The sequence below is a fragment of the Pristiophorus japonicus genome, chromosome 2 (genome assembly GCF_044704955.1).
Source record: "Pristiophorus japonicus isolate sPriJap1 chromosome 2, sPriJap1.hap1, whole genome shotgun sequence".
Classification (NCBI taxonomy): Eukaryota; Metazoa; Chordata; class Chondrichthyes; family Pristiophoridae; genus Pristiophorus; species Pristiophorus japonicus.
Genome location: NC_091978.1, coordinates 4,058,167 through 4,082,131, shown reverse-complemented (window position 1 = coordinate 4,082,131; position 23,965 = coordinate 4,058,167). Strand labels below are relative to the sequence as shown.

The window sequence follows — 23,965 nt, the reverse complement described above, 5'->3', positions numbered from 1 at the left end:
GGTGGGTCAGGAACTGCTCACCCTCTTTCACTCCCATCCCGCAGTAGGGAACTATTCGGCCCTGGTAACCTTCAATAAGGTAGCAATCACAGCTTAGTGGCCTTCCATGAGGGAACAGCCTGCGCACAATCATCCCGCATGCACTAACCGAGCCTTGTTTCAAAGCGCACCCCCACCTCAAGGGCCATGGACTCACCTCCAGACAGACTTCATTGGGCCACTTCCACAGGCACAAGGCAATTTTCAGCATGCCCGAATCAATGGTGGTGGATCAATGCATTCCCCTGCCACTCCAACACCGCAATCATGGCAGCCAAAACACTATTAAATCATGTGTTTTGTAGGTGGGGGGTACCAGTACAAGTGGACACCAATAAAGGTTCACACCTTGAACAATGTGGGCAGGCCACATTGTCCGCATACAGGACACAAGACTCCCAAAGCAAGCGCTCTACTCAGAACTCCTACATGGCAAGCAAGCCCCAGGTGGGCAGAGGAAATGTTTCAAGGACACCCTCAAAGCCTCCTTGATAAAGTGCAACACTCCCACCGACACCTGGGAATCCTTGGCCCAAGATCGCCCTAAGTAGAGGAAAAGCATCCGGGAGGGCGCTGAGCACCTCGAGTCTCGTCACCGAGAGCATGCAGAAATCAAGCGCAGGCAGCGGAAGGAGCGTGCGGCAAACCAGATACCCCGTCCACCCATTCCTCCAACGACTGTCTGTCCCACCTACGACAGAGACTGTAATTCCCACATTGGACTGTGCAGTCACCTGACAACTCACTTTTGGAGTCGTCCTCGATTTCGAGGGACTGCCTATGATGATGATGATGTATCAGTACAAGTGGACAGCGATCAAGGTTCACACTTTACCGGTAAAATTTTTACCCACCTGCAGGAAATGTTGGGGATAAAACACAAATTACACATTGCTCACCACCCCTAGCCATCCAGAGGGGTCGAATGGGGGAACAGGACCCTCAAGTTAATGTTAAAAAAATTGTGCACGGACCATGCCACGCAAAGGGCTAACATGCTGCCAATGTGCTTAATGGCAATGAGGTCCACACCTCATAAAATAACAAGGGTCTCCCCACATCAGGCCATGACGAGGAGGCTCATGAGAACACCAGGCCAGCTAGCAGTAACAGGGATGGGTCCCCTGACAATGAAAACATGTAGTTCCAAGTGACTGGAACAAGTGGTAGATCACTCTGATCAGATGAATCGATTTGTGGCCACCAAATTGCAGAAGTCAAAAAGACAATTTAAAAGGTACTTTGAGAAGAAAGTACGTCCCTTTGAATACAAGATGGGAGACTCAGTAAGGATTCCAAATTATGAGAAAAAGAAGCGTGCCTTTGAGCCCAGGTGGTGGGGACCGCATACGATTATAGACAAGGTCCCGCACAAGAGATTGGTGTGCAAAGTCGAAGCACATGGTATTGGGGGTAATATACTGATGTGGATAGAGAACTGGTTGGCAGACAGGAGGCAGAGAGTCGGGAAAAACGGGTCCTTTTCAGAATGGCAGTCAGTGACCAGTGGGGTGCCGCAGGGATCAGTGCTGGGACCCCAGCTATTTACAATATACATCAATGATTTGGATGAAGGAATTGAGTGTAATATCTCCAACTTTGCAGATGACACTAAGCTGGGTAGCGGTGTGAGCTGTGAGGAGGACGCTAAGAGGCTGCAGGGTGACTTGGACAGGTTAGGTGAGTGGGCAAATGCATGGCAGATGCAGTATAATGTGGATAAATGTGAGGTTATCCATTTTGGGGGCAAAAACGCGACAACAGAGTATTATCTGAATGGTGACAGATTAGGAAAAGGGGAGGTGCAGCAAGACCTGGGTGTCATGGTTCATCAGTCATTGAAAGTTGGCATGCAGGTACAGCAGGCGGTGAAGGCGGCAAATGGTATGTTGGCCTTCATAGCGAGGGGATTGGAGCACAGGAGCAGGGAGGTCTTACTGCAGTTGTACAGGGCATTAGTGAGGCCACACCTGGAATAGTGTGTTCAGTTTTGGTCTCCTAATCTGAGGAAGGACGTTCTTGCTATTGAGGGAGTGCAGCAAAGGTTCACCACACTGATTCCCGGGATGGCAGGACTGACATATGAGGAAAGACTGGATCAACTGGGCCTTTATACACTGGAGTTTAGAAGGATGAGAGGGGATCTCATAGAAACATACAAGATTGGCGGGACGGGACAGGTTACATACATAGAAAATAGGTGCAGGCGTAGGCCATTCGGCCCTTCGAGCCTGCACCGCCATTCAATGAGTTCATGGCTAAACATACAACTTCAGTACCCCATTCCTGCTTTCTCGCCATACCCCTTGATCCCCCGAGTAGTAAGGACTACATCTAACTCCATTTTGAATATATTTAGTGAATTGGCCTCAACAACTTTCTGTGGTAGAGAATTCCACACGTTCACCACTCTCTGGGTGAAGAAGTTTCTCCTCATTTCGGTCCTAAATGGCTTACCCCTTATCCTTAGACTGTGACACCTGGTTCTGGACTTCCCCAACATTGGGAACATTCTTCCTGCATCGAACCTGTCTAAACCCATCAGAATTTTAAACGTTGCTATGAGACCCTTCTCATTCTTCTGAACTCCAGTGAATACAAGCCCAGTTGATCCAGTCTTTCTTGACATGTCAGTCCCGCCATCCTGCGAATCCGTCTGGTGAACCTTCGCTGCACTCCCTCAATAGCAAGAATGTCCTTCCTCAAGTTGGGAGACCAAAACTGTACACTACTCCAGGTGTGGCCTCACCAAGGCCCTGTACAACTGTAGTAACACCTCCCTGCCCCTGTACTCAAATCCCCTCGCTATGAAGGCCAACATGCCATTTGCTTTCTTAACCGTCTGCTGTACCTGCATGCCAACTTTCAATGACACCCAGGTCTCGTTGCACCTCCCATTTTCCTAATCTGTCACCATCAGATAATAGTCTGTCTTTCTGTTTTTACCACCAAAGTGGATAACCTCACATTTATCCACATTATACTTCATCTGCCATGCATTTGCCCACTCACTTAACCTATCCAAGTCACTCTGCAGCCTCATAGCATCCTCCTCGCAGCTCACATTGCCACCCAACTTAGTGTCATCTGCAAATTTGGAGATACTACATTTAATCCACTCATCTAAATCATTAATGTACAATGTAAACAGCTGGAGCCCCAGCACAGAACCTTGCGGTACCCCACTAGTCACTGCCTGCCATTCTGAAAAGTACCCATTTACTCCTACTCTTTGCTTCCTGTCTGCCAACCAGTTCTCAATCCACGTCAGCACACTACCCCCAATCACTTGTGATTTAACTTTGCACATTAATCTCTTGTTTGGGACCTTGTCGAAAACCTTCTGAAAGTCCAAATACACCACATCAACTGGTTCTCCCTTGTCCACTCTACTGGAAACATCCTCAAAAAATTCCAGAAGATTTGTCAAGCATGATTTCCCTTTCAAAAATCCATGCTGACTTGGACCCATCATGTCACCATTTTCCAAATGCGCTGCTATGACATCCTTAATAATTGATTCCATCATTTTACGCACTATCGATGTCAGGCTGTAATTCCCTGTTTTCTCTCTCCCTCCTTTTTTAAAAAGTGGGGTTACATTGCCTTACCTCCATTCCATAGGAACTGATGGTTAGATGCGGGTAGATTGTTCCTGATGTTGGGGAAGTCCAGAACCAGGGGACACAGTGTAAGGATAAGGGGTAGGCCATTTATGGCTGAGATGAGGAGAAACTTCTTCACTCAGAGAGTTGTGAACCTGTGGAATTCCCTGCCACAGAGAGTTGTTGATGCCAGTTCATTGGATATATTCAAGAGGGAGTTAGATAGGGCCCTTACTGCTAATAGGATCAAGAGGTATGGAGAGAAAGCAGGAAAGGGGTACTGAGGGAATGATCAGCCATGATCTTATTGAATGGTGGTGCAGGCTCGAAGGGCCGAATGGCCTGCTCCTGCACCAATTTTCTATGTTTCTATGTTTCTAGACCGATTGAACCCTTTGGTTTATTTGATTCAGTTATCGGGGTAAAGGGTGTAAAGTACAAGAAGTGGTTTCACATTAAACAGTTAAAAACTTCCAAAGAGTAAATACTACACTGATCTTGTTTCCCACAGACCAAGATACGGATCCTTATGTTGGCGGGACGACACTGGCCACAACCGAAGCTGAGGGAAGATGGAAAAGTGGGAGCTGCAGTGTGACTCACGAACATCATCAATCATCAATGTGCTTTGAGAAGTGACGGTGCACTGAAGATACAGGAAGGCAAGAGTATCTGCTAGAGATTTTATTAGAACCATAGAAAATAGGTGCAGGAGTAGGCCATTCGGCCCTTCGAGCCTGCACCACCATTCAATAAGATCATGGCTGATCATTCACTCAGTACCACTTTCCTGCTTTCTCTCCATACCCCTCGATCACTTTAGCCTTAAGGGCCATATCTAACTCCCTCTTGAATATATCAAATGAACTGGCATCAACAACTTTCTGTGGTGGGGAATTCCACAGGTTAACAACTCTGAGTGAAGAAGTTTCTCCTCATCTCGGTCCTAAATGGCTTACCCCTTATCATTAGACTATGTTCCCTGGTTCTGGACTCCCCCAACATCGGGAACATTCTTCCTGTCCAATCCTGTCAGAATTTTATATATTTCTATCCTTCTCAACTCCAGTGAATACAGGCCAAGACTATCCAAGTCTCTCCTCATGCGTCAGTCCTGCCATCCCGGGAATCAGTTTGGTGAACCTTCGCTGCACTCCCTCAATAGCAAGAATGTCCTTCCTCAGATTAGGGGACCAAAACTGAACACAATACTCCAGGTGAGGCCTCACTAAGGCCCTGTACAGTTGCAGTAAGACCTCCCTGCTCCTATACTCAAACCCTCTAGCTATAAAGGCCAACATGCCATTTGCCTTCTTCACCACCTGCTGTACCTGCATGCGAACCTTCAATGACTGATGTACCATGACACCCAGGTCTCGTTGCACCTCCCCTTTTCCTAATCTGCCGCCATTCAGATAATATTCTGCCTTCATGTTTTTGACATCAAAGTGTATAACCTCACATTTATCCACATTATACTGCATCTGTCATGCATTTGCCCACTCTCCTAACCTGTCCAAGTCATCCTGCAGCCTCTTAGCATCCTCCTCACAGCTCACATCGCCACCCAGCTTAGTATCAGCTGCAAACTTGGCGATATTACACTCAATTCCTTCATCTAAATCATTGATGTATATTGTAAATAGCTGGGATCCGAGCACTGAGTCCTATGGCACCCCACTAGTCACTGCCTGCCATTCTGATAATGACCCGTTTATCCCGACTCTCTGCTTCCTGTCTGCCAACCAGTTCTCTATCCATGTCAGTACATTACCCCCAATACCATGTGCTTTAATTTTGCACATTAATCTCGTGTGGGACCTTGTCAAAAGCCTTTTGAAAGTCCAAATACACCACATCCATTGGTTCTCCCGTGTCCATCCTACTAGTTACATGCTCAAAAATTTCTAGAAGATTTGTCAAGCATGATTTCCCTTTCATAAATCCATGCTGACTTGGACCGATCCTGTCACTGCTTTCCAAATTCGCTGTTCTTTCATTTTTAATAATTGATTCCAACATTTTCCCCACTACTGATGTCAGGCTAACTGGTCCATAATTCCCTCTCCCTACTTTCTTAAAAAGTGGTGTTACATTAGCTATCCTCCAGTCCATAGGAACTGATCCAGAGTCAATAGACTGTTGGAAAATGATCGCCAATGCATCTAGTATTTCTAGGGTCACTTCCTTAAGTACTCTGGGATGCAGACTATCAGGCCCTGGGATTTTATCGGCCTTCAATCCCATCAATTTCCCTGACACAATTTTCCGACTAATAAGGATTTCCTTCAGTTCCTCCTTTTCACTCGACCCTCCGTCCCCTAGTATTTCCGGATTATTATTTGTGTCTTCCTCCGTGAAGATAGAACCAAAGTATGTGTTCAATGGTCTGCCATCTTTGTTCCCCATTCACCTGATTCTGACTGCAAGGGACCTACATTTGTCTTCACTAATCTTTTTCTCTTCACATATCTATAGAAGCTTTTGCAGTCAGTTTTTATGCTCCCAGCAATATTGTACTATAGTAAATCCCCTCCCTGGCCTACACCTTATGAGGTGGGGACCGAGTCAGGCCATCCACTTTTCTCTCTCTCTCTCTAAGTTTAAAACCCATTATACAGCGGTCATCCATCTCATAGAAACATAAACAGCAGAGCTATCAGAACCCTCTCAATGTTTGTGTGTAATCCCTGAGGAGATAAACCCTATGAGGAGTCAATAAGGATATTTCCCCCTCAAGATGTGGAGTCTGCAACAATAAAAGTGCTGAGTAAATGATAAAACTGATTCGGTGTATATATAAATGTTAAAAGTGTAGATTAAAAGGAAAGGCTGCAGTGTTGAAATAAACAAAATGGATGACCTCCCCAAGTTCATGTCTCCATGGCTTTGAAACTCACCAAACTCGAAAAGGTGTTAATTGGAAAACCATTATTATCATCACAGGCAGTCCCTCGAAACGAGGATGACTTGCTTCCACGCCAAAAAAGGATGAGTTCACAGGTGTTTCAATGAAGGACCTAACATTCCAGTCCTGAACTATACCTTGAAGGGTGGAAGATGCCTGTGCGTGGATTTTTTTAACGTGTGGTGGCCATTGCACACCAGCCACCACACAGGCTTGACAGAGCTAGGTCTTGGTCCAGTGGCAAGGGTTGTCCAAGACGACTGGAGACCAGCTCTGCTGCACGGATCTAGTGCACACACATATCGCAGTGTGGGCTGGCCCCGTGCTGCCCCGGGTCACTTCAGGGAAAACCATTAAGCTAATCAAGGAATGGCACCGGCCTTCCAGACAGACATATGTCTGAGGAGAAGCCAATCGGGAACGGCCCTGGAACCAAGAACCAACACTGAGGCTCTCTGAGAAACAATGGCCTTAAGGGGTATAATAAGTCAAGCCAAAGATTGCTGGGTCTCTTCTTCTCGTCTCTTTTCTTAAGCACATGGCAAAAGCAGGACCTTCCTCTACAGACAAAGAAGCAGACCGTGTGCTTTGCCAGAGGGAAGTAAAGTATACTTTTTTTATTGTAACATCATTGTATCTGTTGCAACTGAGTAGATCCGTAGGATAGCTGACGACTGCTAATAGATGTGCAGGTCTGTGTGGTTAATAAACGATTCCAAATTGTTTTAAGAGAATCGGTCTTGCTGTCAATTCAATGCCAGAGATGTGGAAATATTACAATAGTAAGGGCCTATTTCCCATGTGGAGGGGTCAATTAAAAGGGGGCATAGTTTTAAGGTGGTTGGTGGAAGTTTAGAGGGGATTTAAGGGGGGGGCTTCTTCATGCAGAGGGTGGTGGGGATCTGGAACTCACTGCCTGGAAGCATGGTGAATGCAGAAACCCTCACCACATTTAAAAGGTGCTGGATGGGCACTTGAAGTGCAGACCTGGAGCTGGTAAATGGAATTACACTGGATAACCTTTTGTTGGTGGCGCAGATACGATGGTAAGCATTGCAGGGAATCGAATACGGCCAGTGTGATTTCCTGGACTAGTTTTGATCACCTGGAGGGGTCGGAGAGAAATTTTACCAGAGTTTTCCTCCTTAAATTGGCCTGGGTTTTTAAATCTGGTTTTTTGCCTCTCCCAGGAGATCACATGGCTCCGGATGGGGTGGAATTTAGATGTTTTCAATATAATGGGTGTCGCATTTGTGTGAGACGGACTGGTTGGGCTGGGTGCTCTTTGCCTTTGACAAGGTCCCACACAAGAGATTGGTGTGCAAAATTAAAGCACATGGTATTGGGGGTAATGTATTGATGTGGATAGAGAACTGGTTGGCAGACAGGAAGCAGAAAGTTGGGATAAACGGGTCCTTTTCAGAATGGCAGGCAGTGACTAGTGGAGTGCTGCAGGACTCAGTGCTGGGACCCCAGCTATTTACAATATACATTAATGATTTAGATGATGGAATTGAGTGTAATATCTCCAAGTTTGCAGTTGACACTAAGCTGGGTGGCGATGTGAGTTGCGAGGAGGATGCCAAGAGGCTGCAGGGTGACTTGGACAGGTTAGGTGAGTGGGCAAATGCAGTATAATGTGGATAAATGTGAGGTTATCCACTTTGGGGGCAAAAACACGAAGGCAGATTATCTGAATGGCGGCAGGTTAGGAAAAGGGGAGGTACAACGAGACCTGGGTGTCATGGTACATCAGTCATTGAAAGTTGGCATGCAGGTACAGCAGGCAGTGAAGAAGGCAAATGGCATGTTGGCCTTCATAGCTCTTTGAGTATAGGAGCAGGAAGGTCTTACTGCAATTGTACAGGGCCTTGGTGAGGCCTCACCTGGAATATTGTGTTCAATTTTGGTCTATAATCTGAGGAAGGACGTTTTTGCTATTGAGGGAATGCAGCGAAGGTCCACCACACTGATTCCCGGGATGGCAGGACTGACATATCAGGAGAGACTGGATCGACTGGGCCTGTATTCACTGGAGTTTAGAAGGATGAGAGGGGATCTCATAGAAACATATAAAATACTGACTGGACTGGACAGGTTTGATGCAGGAAGAATATTCCCGATGTTGGGGAAGTCCAGACCCAGGGGACACAGTCTAAGGATAAGGGGTAAGCCATTTAGGATCGAGATGAGGAGAAACTTCTTCACTCAGAGAGTTGTTAACCTGTGGAATTCTCTACCGTAGAGAGTTGTTGATGCCAGTTCATTGGATATATTCAAGAGGGAGTTAGATATGGCCCTTACGGCTAAAGGGATTAAGAGGTATGGAGAGAAAGCAGGAAAGGGGTACTGAGGTGAATGATCAGCTATGATCTTATTGAATGGTGGTGTAGGCTCAAAGGGCCGAATGGCCTCCTCCTGCATCTATTTTCTATGTTTCTATGTAATTGTTCATGGGTTTATATGTAACCTTTAGGGCTGCTGACTGAGGGCCGTGTATCAGAATAAGGGGCCGCCCCTTTAAAACTGAGATGAGGAGGAATTTCTTCTCTGAGGGTTGTAAATCTATGAAATTCTCTGCCCAGAGAGCTGTGGAGGCTGGGTCATTGAATATATTTAAGATAGAGATAGACAGATTTTTGAGTAATAAGGAAATGAAGGATTATGGTGAGCGGGCAGGAAAGTGGAACTAGTCCATGATCGTGTCATGTATTTAACCATCTTGCAATGACATAGTCATGTAACTGTAACTCATGTACACTATACCTGTACCCTAGAAATGCACACCCTGACCACAGGGGGTGAACTTGCGGGAGACACTCCTCACCTGGGTTTCCAGGTATAAAAGGGGAGGTCCCACCCAGGGTCCACACTCCTTGGTCCTGGCAATAAAGGTGAAGATCACAGAGTGACCGTGTCTGATATATCCATGCCTCGTGTGAGTTTGTAGTAAGGTGCAGGGTCACTACAGATCGGATCAGCCATGATCTTATTGAATGGCAGAGCAGGCTCGAGGGACCAGGTGGCCTACTCCTGCTCCCATTTCTTATGTTCTTCTGTTCTTCCTAGCCCCGCATAATTTTATACACTTCAATCAGGTCTCCCCTCAGCCTCTTCTGTTCCAAAGAAAACAGACCCAGCATCTTCAATCTTTTTTCATAGCCAAAATTCTCCAGTCCAGGCAACATTCTTGCAAATCTCCTCTGCACCCTTTCCAGTGCAGTCACATCTTTCCTGTAACGTGGTGACCAGAACTGCATACAGTACTTCAGCTGAGGCTTAACCAGTGTTTTATATGGTTCAAGCATAACCTCCATGCTTCGACGAATAAAGGCAAATGTTCCATTTGCCTTCTTAACCACCTTATCTACCTGGCCTGCTACCTTCAGGGATCTATGAACATGCACTCCAAGGTCCCTTTGTTCCTCTACAGTTTTCAGTGTCCTACCATTTAATGTGTATTCCCTTGCCTTTTTAGACCTCCCCAAATGCACTACATCACATTTATCTGGATTGAATTCAATTTGCCACTGTTCTGCCCACCTGACCATTTCATTGATATCTTCCTGCAATCTACAGCTTTCTTCTTCATTATCAACCACACAGCCTATTTTAGCAAACTTCTTAATCATACCCTCAACATTTAAGTCCAAGTCATTGATATATACCACAAAAAGCAAGGGACCCGGTACTGAGCCCTGCAGAAGCCCACTGGAAACATCCTTCCAGTCACAAACACGCATCAACCATTACCCTTTGCTTCCTGCCTCTGAGCCAATTTTGGATCCTTGCCCTGGATCCCATGGGCTTTTACTTTCGTGACCAGTCTGCCATGTGGGACCTTATCAAAAGCTTTGCTAAAATCCATATACACTACATCGTACGCACTGCCCTCATCGACCCTCCTGGTTACCTCCTCGAAAAATTCAATCAAATTAGTCAGACACGACCTTCCCTTAACAAATCCATATTGACTGTCCGTGATTAATCCATGTCTTTCTAAATTAAGATTTATCCAGTCCCTCAGGATTATTTCCAATAATTTTCCCACCACTGAGGTTAGGCTGACTGGCCTGTAATTACTCGGTCTATCCCTTTCTCCCTTTTTAAACAAAGGTACAACATTAGCAGTCTTCCAGTCCTCTAGCACCACACCTGAAGCCAGAGAGGATTGGAAAATGATGGTCAGAGCCTCTGCTATTTCCTCCCTTGCTTCTCTTAACAGCCGACAATCATCTGGGTCTGGCGATTTATCTACTTTCAAAGATGTTAAACCCCTTAATACTTCCTCTTCACTATGTTTATCTAATCTTTCACACTTCTCCTCCTTAACGAGTATCTGCATTGTCCCTATCTTTTGCGAAGACAGTCACATAGTATTCATTAAGAACCATACCTACGTCTTCCACCTCCACACACAAACTTCCTTTAATTATGGTCTTGAATAGGCCCTACTCTTTCTTTAGTTATCCTCTTGCTCTTTATGTAGTTATAAAACATCTTTGGGTTTTCCTTTATTTTACTGGCCAATATTTTTTCATGCACTCGCTTTTCTTTTCTAATTTCCTGCCCAGCTTCAGTCCCTAAAACAAAGTCCAAAACCGTCCCTCTCTTGTTGGGCTTGCTACATACTGGCTAAAAAAAGTTACCCTGAATGCATTTTAAGAATTCTGCACGCTCTATACCTTTTACAATGATTCTATCTCAGTTAATGTTAGGGTAGTTGAAATCCCCTATTATTACTGCCCTATTGATTTTGCACTTCTCAGAAATGTCCATATTTGCTCTTCTATCTCCCTCTGACTGTTTGGGGGTCTATAGTACACTCCCAGCAGTGTGATCACCCTTTTTTGTTCTTCAGTTCAACCCATATGGCCCCACTTGATGACCCTTCTAACATATCATCCCTCCTCTCAGCTGTAATTGTTTCTTTAATTTCATATTTCTTATGTTCTTATAGACAGTTTCTTAACCGATAAGGGAATATGGGGTTATGGGGAGCGGGCAGGGAAGTGGACCCGAGTCCTTGATCAGATCAGCCATGATCGTATTAAATGGTGGAGCAGACTCGAGGGGCCGTATGGCCTACTCCTGCTCCTATTTCTTATGTTTTTATGTTCACCAATATTGTGATCTCCTTTTTTACCTCCTTCTCTATCCCATCTGAAAGCCCTGCAACCAGGAATGTTGAGCTGCCATTTCTGCCCTTCTTCCAGCCATGTCTCAGTAATAGCTACGATGTCATACGCCCACATGTCTATCTGTACCCTCAGCTCATCTGCCTTATTCATCAGACTCCTTGCATTGAAGCATATACCATTTAGCACTGCCAAACCCCTTTGCTATCTATTTTCTAGCCTTTGTTTCCTCTGCCTTCCAAACTAATTTACTGCCTTCCATTTCCCGCTTTGCTTCTCTCCCTCTTCCCCCTGCCAAGCTACTTTAAACCCTCCCCAAAAGCAAACCTCCCAATCTGATTTTGAATTGCTGAATATGTACAATCCAAGTACCTGTTGTCTGCTAATTCCCTTTGCCCCTGGGTTGCTGCATCGCCCCAGACTGCCATTGGGAGTTGTACCACAACTACTGATCACCATCAGCTGCTTCTCGGCCCTGTCTGCTCTGTCCAAAAGTTCCTCAATGAACTGCTGCAGTCGAACCTTCGCATTTGCTTCTCGGGCTGCTGTCTCTTGTAAGAACTGATCAATCTGTAACACTTCCCTGCAAAAATCAACAGGGGAATAAAGAGAAAATATTAAAGCACAGAAGCAGACTGTTCAGCGAGTTATAAATGTCCTATGATGAGCATGCGACCAGTGACCTGTGGAGCAGTTTTTACTTTTTTCCCCTTCGAACTGAACTTTAAATGTATGCAACTAATAATAGGAGGTTGACAGGTAATCATACGATGTTAAGTAATCTACTGTGTAGTTAGGATAAAAAGAGTAATTCAGAAATAGGAGAGATCAGACAACAACTTGTATTTATATAGCGCCTTTAACATAGTGAAACGTCCCAAAGGCACTTTGGCAGAAAAAAAAATCAAAGAGCAAGTTATTATTTAAATGGAGAAAGATTGCAAAGTGCTGCACTACAGCAGGACCTGGGGGTACTTGTGCATGAAACACAAAAGGTTAGTATGCAGGTACAGCAAATGATCAGGAAGGCAAATGGAATGTTGTCCTTTATTGCAAAGGGGATAGAGTATAAAAGCAGAATAGTCCTGCTACAACTGTACAGGGTATTGATGAGGCCACACCTGGTGTACTGCATATAGTTTTGGTCTCTGTGTTTAAGGAGGGATATACTTGCATTGGAGGCTGTTCAGAGAAGGTTCACTAGGTTGATTCCGGAGCTGAGGGAGTTGAGGATGGGTTGAGTAGGTTGGGCCTATACACATTGGAGTTCAGAAGAATGAGGGGTGATCTTATCGAAACATATAAGATAATGAGGGGGCTCAACAAGGTGGATGCAGAGAGAATATTTCCACTCATAGGGGAAACTAAAACTAGGGGACATAATCTTAGATTGAGGCCTTCCATTTAAAACTGAGATGAAGAGAAATTTCTTCTCTCAGAGGGTTGTAAATCTGTGGAATTCTCTGCCCCAGAGAGCTGTGGGGGATGGGTCATTGAATATATTTAAGGTGGAGATAGACAGATTTTTGAGCGATAAGAGAGTAAAGGGTTATGGGGGGGCGGGCAGGGAGTGGAGCTGGGCCATGATCGGATCAGCCGTGATCTTATTGAATGGCGGAGCAGGGTCAAGAGGCCAAATGGCCTACTCCTGTTCTTAAGTATCAACCTCTCAGCCAATTTTTGTTTTATCTGCAAACTTCTTAACCATACCCCCTAGATTCAAGTCTAAATCATTGATATATACCACAAAAAGCAAGGGATCCAGTACTGAGCCCTGCAGAACCCCACTGGAAACAGCCTTCCAATCACAAAAACATCCATCAACCATTACCCTTTGCTTCCTGCCTCTGAGCCAATTTTGGATCCAACTTGCCACTTTGCCCTGGATCCCATGGGCTGTTACTTTCATGACCAGTCTGCCATGTGGGACCTTATCAAAAGCTTTGCTAAAATCCATATACACTACATCATACGCACTGCCCTCATCGACCCTCCTGGTTACCTCCTCAAAAAATTCAGTCAAGTTAGTCAGACATGACCTTCCCTTAACAAATCCATATTGACTGTCCGTGATTAAACCGTGTCTTTCTAAATGAAGATTTATTCTGTGTCAGAATTTTCTCCAATAATTTTCCCACCACTGAGGTTAGGCTGGCTGACCTGTAATTACTCAGTCTATCCCTTTCCCCCTTTTTAAACAAGGGTACAACATTAGCTGTCCTCCTATCCTCTGGCACCATAACAGTAGCCAGAGAGAATTGGATGATGGTGATCAGAGCCTCTGCTATTTCTCTTCTGCTTCTCGTAACAAAATGGGGTACATTTCACCTGGGCCTGGGGATTTATCCACTTTCAAAGCTGCTAAACCCTTTAATATTTCCTCTCTTACTATGTTTATTTAATCTAATATTTCACACTCCTCCTCCCTGATTGCAATGTCTGCAACGCCCCTCTCTCTTGTGAAAACAGACACAAAGCATTCAGAACCATACCCACATCTTCTGCCTCCACACACAGATTACCCTCATGGTCTCTAATTGGCCCTACCCTTTCTTCAATTATCTTCTTGCTCCTAATGTATTTATAAAACATCTTTGGGTTTTCCTTGATTTTACTTGCCAAAATTTTATCATGCTCTCTATTTGCTTTCCTAATTTACTTTTTAATTGCACCACTCCGGAAGAGGCAACGGACCTGGGCGAGGTCTGAGCAGGAGCAGAGCGGGAGCAACTCAACAGAGGCAGAATTCGAAAGAGTGATGTCAGAGTAGAAAAACTGACATCGGCACAAGTGCAGGAGCTGATTGGTGAGTAGCTGGTGAGTGTTTTTTGTTAAGTTTTAAGTTTATTTCTGCTGGACTAGTTCTTAGTCCATTTGTTTTTATAGCAGGAAGGGGGTACTGAAGTTTCATGTTCAGCCATGAACTCATTGAATGGCGGTGCAGGCTAGAAGGGCCGAATGGCCTACTCCTGCACCTATTTTCTATGTTTCTATGTTTCTAAATAGAGGCATGGCACGGTAGCTCAGTCCCATGGAGTGCACATCGTGTGCCATGTGGGAAGTCCTGGCCGCTTCACGTAACCTGGACGACCACATGTGCAGGAAGTGTTCGCAGCTACAGCAACTCGAGCTCCCGTAAAAATAAAACGGGGAAGGTGGCTCAACTGTGGCTAACAAGGAAAATTAGGGATAGTGTTAAATCCAAGGAAGAGGCATATAAATTGGTCTGAAGCAGCAAACTTGAGGACTGGGCGAAATTTAGAATTCAGCAGAGGAGGACAAAGGCTTTAATGAGGAGGGGGAAAATAGAGTCTGAGAGGAAGCTTGCTGGGAACATAAAAACGGACTGCAAAAGCTTCTATAGATATATGAAGAGAAAAAGATTAGTGAAAACAAACGTAGGTCCCTTGCAGTCAGATTCAGGTGAATTTATAATGGGAAACAAAGAATGGCAGACCAATTGGACAAATACTTCACGAAGGAAAACACGAATAACCGTCTGGAAATATTAGGGGACTGAGGGTCGAGTGAGAAAGAGGAACTGAAGGAAATCCTTATTATGCAGGAAATTGTGTTCGGGAAATTGATGGGATTGAAGGCCGATAAATCCCCGGGGCCTGATTGTCTGCATCCCAGAGTACTCAATGAAGTGGCCCTAGAAATAGTGGATGCATTGGTGATCATTTTCCAACAGTCTATCGACTCGGGGTCAGTTCCTATGGACTGGTGGGTAGCTAATGTAACACCACTTTTTAAAAAAAGAGGGAGAGAAAACGGGGAATTATAGACCAATTAGCCGGACATCAGTAGTGGGGAAAATGTTGGAATCAATTATTAAAGATGAAATAGCAGCACATTTGGAAAGCAGTGACAGGATCAGTCCAAATCAGCATGGATTTATGAAAAGGAAATCATGCTTGACAAATCTTCTAAAGTTTTTTGAGGATGTAACTAGAGTGGACAAGGAAGAACCAGTGGATGTGGTGTATTTGGACTTTCAAAAGGCTTTTGACAAGGTCCTACACAAGAGATTGGTGTGCAAAATCAAAGCACATGGTATTGGGGGTAATGTACTGACGTGGATCTAGAACTGATTGGCAGACAGGAAGCAGAGAATCGGGATAAACGGGTCCTTTTCAGAATGGCAGGCAGTGACTAGTGGGGTACTGCAGGGCTCAGTGCTGAGATCCAAGCTATTTACAATATACATCAATGATTTAGATGAAGGAATTGAGTGTAATATCTCCAAGTTTGCAGATGACACTAAGCTGGGTGGCGGTGTGAGCTGTGAGGAGAATGCTAAGAGGCTGCAGGGTGACTTGGACAGGTTAGGTGAGTAGGCAAATGCATGGCAGATGCAGTATAGTGTGGATAAATGTGAGGTTATCCACTTTGGGGGCAAAAACGTGAAGACAAAATATTATCTGAATGGCAGCAGATTAGGAAAAGGGGTGGTGCAACGAGACCTGGATGTCATGGTACATCAGTCATTGAAAGTTGGCATGTAGGTACAGCAGGCGGTGAAGAAAGCAAATGGTAATTTGTCTTTCATAGCTAGGGGATTTGAGTATAGGAGCAGGGAGGTCTCACTGCAGTTGTACAGGGTCTTGGTGAGGCCTCACCTGGAATATTGTGTTCAGTTCTGGTCTCCTAATCTGAGGAAGGACGTTCCTGCTATTGAGGGAGTGCAGCGTAGGTTCATTAGACTGATTCCCGGGATGGCAGGACTGACATATGAGGAGAGACTGGATCGACTGTATTCACTGGAGTTTAGAAGGATGAGAGGGGTTCTCATAGAAACATATAAAATTCTGACGGGACTGGACAGGTTAGATGTTGGAAGAATATTCCCGATGTTGGGTAAGTCCAGAACCAGGGGACACAGTCTAAGGATAAGGGTAAGCCATTTAGGACTCAGATGAGGAGAAACTTCTTCACTCAGAGAGTTGTTAACCTGTGGAATTCTCTACCGCAGAGAGTTGTCGATGCCAGTTCATTGGATATATTCAAGAGGGAGTTAAATATGGCCCTTACGGCTAAAGGGATCAAGGGGTATGGAGAGAAAGCAGGAAAGGGGTTCTGAGGTGAATGATCAGCCATGATCTTATTGAATGGTGGTGCAGGCTCGAAGGGCAGAATGGCTTACTCCTGCACCTATTTTCTATGTTTCTATGTTGAGCGACGGCTGGAGTCACTGCGGTGCATCCAGTGCAGCATGTTTCTAGAGGTGGTCACTCTGCAGCTTAAGAGTGTGCAGGCAGAGGGGGAGTGGGTGACCGCCAGACAGAAGAGGAGGACTAGACAGGTAGGGCAGGAGTCCCCCGCCCCCCCCCCCGGAGTCCATTTTGCTCTCCAACCAGTATTCTGTTCTGAGTACTGGTGAGGGCGATGGTGGCTCGGGGGAGTGCAGCAAGAGCCAAATCCACGGCACCACTGGTGGCTCTGCTGCACAGCAAGGGGGAGGAAGAAGAATGGAAGAGCAATAGCGGTAGGGGACTCGCTAGTCAGGGGAGCAGACAGGAGTTTTTGCGGCCGCAGAAGTGACTCCAGGATGGTATGTTACCTCCCTGGTGCCAGAGTCAAGAATGTCACCGAGCTGCTGCAGGGCATTCTGGGGGGAGAGGGTGAACAGCCAGAGGTCATGGTCCATATCGGTACCAATGACATAGGTTGAAAGAAACATAGAAACATAGAAAATAGTTGCACGCCAATATTTCATCTTTAATAATTGATTCCAACATTTTCCCCACGACTGATGTCAGGCTAACCGGTCTATAATTACCCGTTTTCTCTCTCCCTCCTTTTTTAAAAAAGTGGTGTTACATTAGCTACCCTCCAGTCCATAGGAACTGATCCAGAGTCGATAAGACTGTTGGAAAATGATCACCAATGCATCCACTATTTTGAGGGCCACTTCCTTAAGTACTCTGGAATGCAGACTATCAGGCCCCGGGGATTTATCAGCCTTCAATCTCATCAATTTCCCCAACACAATTTCCAGCCTAATAAGGATTTCCTTCAGTTCCTCCTTCTCACTAGACCCTCGGTCTAGGTTTAGGGAATAAGGCAGAGGGATGAGGTCCTGCAGGCAGAGTTTAGGGAGCTAGGATTGAGATTAAAAAGCAAGACCTCAAAAGGTAGTAATCTCCGGGTTACAGCCGGTGCCACGAGCTGGTGAGTACAGAAATAGGAGGATAGAGCAGATGAATACGTGGCTAGAGAGATGGTGCAGGCGGGAGGGCTTTAGATTCCTGAGACATTGGGACTGTTTGTGGGGGAGGTGAAACCTGTACAAGTCGGATGAGTTGCACCTCAACAGAGCCGGGACCAGTATCCTCGCGGGAGGATTTGCTGGTGCTGTTGGGGAGGGCGCTGGAAACGGGAGAATAGATTTAGTGGGGAGAGAAGCAAAGCTGGAATTGGGCAGCAGAAAAGTAGAAAGTGAATTTGGAAGACAGAGGAAACAAGGGCTGGAAAATAGACAAGGGAGTTTGGCACCACTAAATGGTATGTGCTTCAATGCAAGGAATCTGGGGAATAAGGCAAATGAGCTGAGAGCACAGATAGACACTTGGGAGTATGATATTATAGCCATTACTGAGACATGGCTGAAAGAAGGACAGGAATGGTAGCTCAACATTCCTGGTTACAGGGTTTTCAGACGGGATAGAGGGGGATAAAAAAGGAGGGGGGGGGGTTTCAGTATTGATTAAAGAAACTATTACAGCTGTGAGGAGGGATGATATGTTAGAGGAGTCATCAAACAAGGCCATATGGGTTGAATTAAAGAACAAAAAAGGGGCAATCACACTACTGAGAATGTACCATAGATCCCCAGTCAGTCAGAGGTAGATAGAAGAACAAATATGTGGGCAAATTGCTGCAAAGTGCAAAAACTATAGAGCCGTACATAAGAAATAGGAGCAGGCCATATGGCCCCTCAAGCCTGCTCTAATAATAATGGAGGATTTCAACATCCCTAATATTAACTGGGAAAAAAGTAGTGTAAATGGTACAGAGGGTGCGGAATTCCTAAAATATATTCAGGAGAACTTCTTTAGCCAGTATGTAGTAAGCCCAACAAGGGAGGGGCCGGTTCTGGACTTGGTTTTGGGGATTGAAATGGGGCAGGTGGAAGGGGTATCAGTAGGAGAGCATTTTGCTGCTAGTGATCATAATTCAGTCAGATTTAGGGTAGTTATGGAAAAGGACAAAGGTGGACCAGGAAAAAAAGTTCTCAATTGGGGTAAAGGCAAATTTGTTGAGCTGAGATGGATTTGGCCAAAGTGGATTAGAAACGGCTACTTGATGGTAAATCAGTGTCAGAGCAGTGGGAGGGATTCAAGGAGGAGATCCTGAGGGTACAGAGCAAGTGTATCCCTTAAAGAAAAAGGGTGGGGCCAACAAATCTAGAGCCCACTGGATGTCAAGGGACATACAGGGTAAGATAAAGAAAAAAAGGGAAGCTTATAACAGATACCGAGAACTCAATACTGCAGCGAGTCTAGAGGAGTATAAGAAGTGCAGGGGAGCAATTAAACAAATATCAGGAAAGCAAAGAGAGAGCATGAGAGAACGTTGGCAAGTAAAATCAGGGAAAACCCAAAGATATTTTATAAATACATTAGGAGCAAGAGGATAACTAGAAAAAGAGTGGAGCCTATTAGAGACCATAATTGAAACATGTGTGTGGAGGCGGAAGACGTGGGTATGATGCTTAACGAATACTTTGCATCTGTTTTCACAAAAGAGAGGGGCGATGCAGACTTTGCAATGAGGGAGGAGTGTGAAATATTTGACGAGATAAACATCGTGTGAGAGGAAGTATTAAGGGGCTTAGCAGCTTTGAAAGTGGATAAATCCCCAGGCCCCAATGAAATGCATCCAGGCTGTTAAGCAAAAAAGGAAATAGCAGAAGCTCTATCATTTTCCAATCCTCTCTGGCTACAGGTGTGGTGCCAGAGGACTGGAGGACTGCTAATGTGGTACCTTTGTTTAAAAAGGGAGAAAGGGATAGACCGAGTAATTACAGGCCAGTCAGCCTAACCTCATTGGTAGGAAAATTATTAGAAAAAATCCAGAGGGACAGGATAGACATCCTTGGAAAGACATGGATTAATCAAGGACAGTCAGCGTGGATTTGTTAAGGGAAAGTCGTGTCTGAATAATCTGATTGAATTTTTCGAGGTGGTAACCAACAGGGTCGATGAACACAGTGCATATAGGAAAAGAGTGGCTAAGTTGCTAAAGTAAATGTTGGTCCCCTGGAGGATGAGACTAGGGAATTAATAATGGAGAACAGGGAAATGGCAGAAATGTTGAACAAATATTTTGTATCGGTCTTCACAGTAGAAGACACTCAAAACATCCCAATCACTATCACGAATGAAGTGGTACTCGGTAAAATAATGGGACTAAAGGCGGACAAGTCCCTTGGATCTGATGGCTTACATCCTAGGGTCTTAAAAGAAGTGGCTGCAGAGATAGTGGATGCATTGGTTGTAATCTACCAAAATTCCCTGGATTCTGGGGCGGTCCCAGCGGATTGGAAAATCGCAAATGTAACACCCTTATTTAAAAAAGGAGGCAGACAGAAAGCAGGAAACTATAGACTAGTTAGCCTAACATCTGCCATTGGGAAAATGCTGGAGTCCATTATTAAGGAAGCAGTAGCAGAACATTTGGAAAATCATAATTCAATCAAGCAGAGTCAGCATAGTTTTATGAAAGGGAAATCATGTTTGACAAATTTGCTGGAGTTCTTTGAGGATGTAACGAGTAGGGTGGATAAGGGGGAACCAGTGGATGTGGTGTATTTGGATTTCCAGAAAGCATTCGATAAGGTGCCACATAAAAGGTTACTGCACAAGATAAAAGTTCACGGGTTTTGGGGGTAATATATTAGCATGGATAGAGGATTGGTTAACTAACAGAAAACAGCGATAAATGGGTCATTTTCTGGTTGGCAAACAGTAACTGGTGGGGTTCCACAGGGATCAGTGCTGGGTCCTCAACTATTTACAATCTATATTAATGACTTGGATGAAGGGACCGAGTGTAATGTGGCCAAGTTTGCTGACGATACAAAGATGGGTGGGAGAGCAATGTGTGAGGAGGACACAAAAATTCTGCAAAGGGATATAGACAGGCTAAGTGAGTGGGCAAAAATTTGGCAAATGGAGTATAATGTGGGAAAATGTGAGGTTATCTACTTCGGCAGAAAAAATAGAAAAGCAAATTATAATTTAAATGAAGAAAAATTGCAAAGTGCTGCAGTACAGAGGGACCTGGGGGTCCTTGTGTGTGAAACACAAAAAGTTAGTATGCAGGTACAGCAAGTAATTGGTTTTCTAGACCAATATGTCGAGGAACCAACTAGGGGGGAGGCCATCTTAGACTGGGTGTTGTGTAATGAGAGAGGATTAATTAGCAATCTCATTGTGCGAGGCCCCTTGGGGAAGAGTGACCATAATATGGTGGAATTCTGCATTAGGATGGAGAATGAAACAGTTAATTCAGAGACCATGGTCCAGAACTTAAAGAAGGGTAACTTTGAAGGTATGAGGCATGAATTGGCTAAGATAGATTGGCTAATGATACTTAAGGGGTTGACTGTGGATGGGCAATGGCAGACATTTAGAGACCGCATGGATGAATTACAACAATTGTACATTCCTGTCTGGCGTAAAAATAAAAAAGGGAAGGTGGCTCAACCGTGGCTATCAAGGGAAATCAGGGATAGTATTAAAGCCAAGGAAATGGCATACAAATTGGCCAGAAATAGCAGCGAACCTGGGGACTGGGAGAAATTTAGAACTCAGCAGAGGAGGACAAAGGGTTTGATTAGGGCAGGGAAAATGGAGTACGAGAAGAAGCTTGCAGGGAACATTAAGGCGGATTGCAAAAGTTTCTATAGGTATGTAAAGAGAAAAAGGTTAGTAAAGACAAACGTAGGTCCCCTGCAGTCAGAATCAGGGGAAGTCATAACGGGGAACAAAGAAATGGCAGACCAATTGAACAAGTACTTTGGTTCAGTATTCACTAAGGAGGACACAAACAACCTTCCGGATATAAAAGTGGTCAGAGGGTCTATTAAGGAGGAGGAACTGAGGGAAATCTTTATTAGTCGGGAAATTGTGTTGGGGAAATTGATGGGATTGAAGGCCGATAAATCCCCAGGGCCTGATGGACTGCATCCCAGAGTACTTAAGGAGGTGGCCTTGGAAATAGCGGATGCATTGACAGTCATTTTCCAACATTCCATTGACTCTGGATCAGTTCCTATCGAGTGGAGGGTAGCCAATGTAACCCCACTTTTTAAAAAAGGAGGGAGAGAGAAAGCAGGGAATTATAGACCGGTCAGCCTGACCTCAGTAGTGGGTAAAATGATGGAATCAATTATTAAGGATGTCATTGCAGCGCATTTGGAAAATGGTGACATGATAGGTCCAAGTCAGCATGGATTTGTGAAAGGGAGATCATGCTTGACAAATCTTCTGGAATTTTTTGAGGATGTTTCCAATAAAGTGGACAAAGGAGTACCAGTTGATGTGGTATATTTGGACTTTCAGAAGGCTTTCGACAAGGTCCCACACAGGAGATTAATGTGCAAAGTTAAAGCACATGGGATTGGGGGTAGTGTGCTGACGTGGATTGAGAACTGGTTGTCAGACAGGAAGCAAAGAGTAGGAGTAAATGGGTACTTTTCGGAATGGCAGGCAGTGACTAGTGGGGTACCGCAGGGTTCTGTGCTGGGGCCCCAGCTGTTTACATTGTACATTAATGATTTAGACGAGGGGATTAAATGTAGTATCTCCAAATTTGCGGATGACACTAAGTTGGGTGGCAGTGTGAGCTGCGAGGAGGATGCTATGAGGCTACAGAGTGACTTGGATAGGTTAGGTGAGTGGGCAAATGCATGGCAGATGAAGTATAATGTGGATAAATGTGAGGTTATCCACTTTGGTGGTAAAAACAGAGAGACAGACTATTATCTGAATGGTGACAGATTAGGAAAAGGGAAGGTGCAACGCGACCTGGGTGTCATGGTACATCAGTCATTGAAGGTTGGCATGCAGGTACAGCAGGCGGTTAAGAAAGCAAATGGCATGTTGGCCTTCATAGCGAGGGGATTTGAGTACAGGGGCAGGGAGGTGTTGCTACAGTTGTACAGGGCCTTGGTGAGGCCACACCTGGAGTATTGTGTACAGTTTTGGTCTCCTAACTTGAGGAAGGACATTCTTGCTATTGAGGGAGTGCAGCGAAGATTCACCAGACTGATTCCCGGGATGGTGGGACTGACCTATCAAGAAAGACTGGATCAACTGGGCTTGTATTCACTGGAGTTCAGAAGAGTGAGAGGGGACCTCATAGAAACGTTTAAAATTCTGACGGGTTTGGACAGGTTGGATGCAGGAAGAATGTTCCCAATGTTGGGGAAGTCCAGAACCAGGGGTCACAGTCTAAGGATAAGGGGTAAGCCATTTAGGACCGAGATAAGGAGAAACTTCTTCATCCAGAGAGTGGTGAACCTGTGGAATTCTCTACCACAGAAAGTAGTTGAGGCCAATTCACTAAATATATTCAAAAGGGAGTTAGATGAAGTCCTTACTACTCGGGGGATCAAGGGGTATGGCGTGAAAGCAGGAAGTGGGTACTGAAGTTTCATGTTCAGCCATGAACTCATTGAATGGCGGTGCAGGCTAGAAGGGCTGAATGGCCTGCTCCTGCACCTATTTTCTATGTTTCTATGTTTCTAATCAGGAAGGCAAATGAAATGTTGGTCTTTATTGCAAGGGGGATAGAGTATAAAAGCAGAGAAGTCCTGCTACAACTGTACAGAGTATTGGTGAGTACCTGGAGTACTGCGTACAGTTTTGGTCTCCGGTATTTAAGGAAGGATATACTTGCTTTGGAGGCTGTTCTGAGAAGGTTCACTTGGTTGATTACGGAGAGGGGGTTGACTTATGAAGATAGGTTGAGTAGGTTGGGCCTCTACTCACTGGAGTTCAGAAGAATGAGAGGTGATCTTATTGAAATATATAAGGTCATGAGGGGGCTCGACAAAGTGGATGCAGAGAGAATATTTCCACTCATTGGGGAAACTAAAACTAGGGGACATAGTCTCAGAATTAGGGGCCGCCCATTTCAAACGGAGATGAGGAATTTCCTCTCAGGGGGTTGTAAATCTGTGGAATTCTCTGCCCCAGAGAGCTGTGGAGGCTGGGTCATTGAATATATTTAAGGCGGAGATAGACAAATCTTTGAGCGATAAG

General features: G+C 45.0%; 1 protein-coding gene across 10 annotated transcripts in view; it reads right to left on the bottom strand.

Moving 5' to 3' along the window:
* fbxo41 (F-box protein 41) overlaps positions 1 to 23,965 on the bottom strand; it is a 248,309-nt gene that overhangs the window by 178,158 nt on the left and 46,186 nt on the right. For all 10 annotated transcript variants that reach the window (XR_011588477.1, XM_070866554.1, XM_070866561.1 and 7 more), the window contains exon 4: positions 12,063 to 12,273. Coding sequence is in view for 9 of the 10 variants with exons in the window: in XM_070866554.1 (XP_070722655.1) it covers positions 12,063 to 12,273 (211 nt within the window). In the remaining variant the exon portion in view is untranslated. The remainder of the gene's footprint in view (positions 1 to 12,062; positions 12,274 to 23,965) is intronic.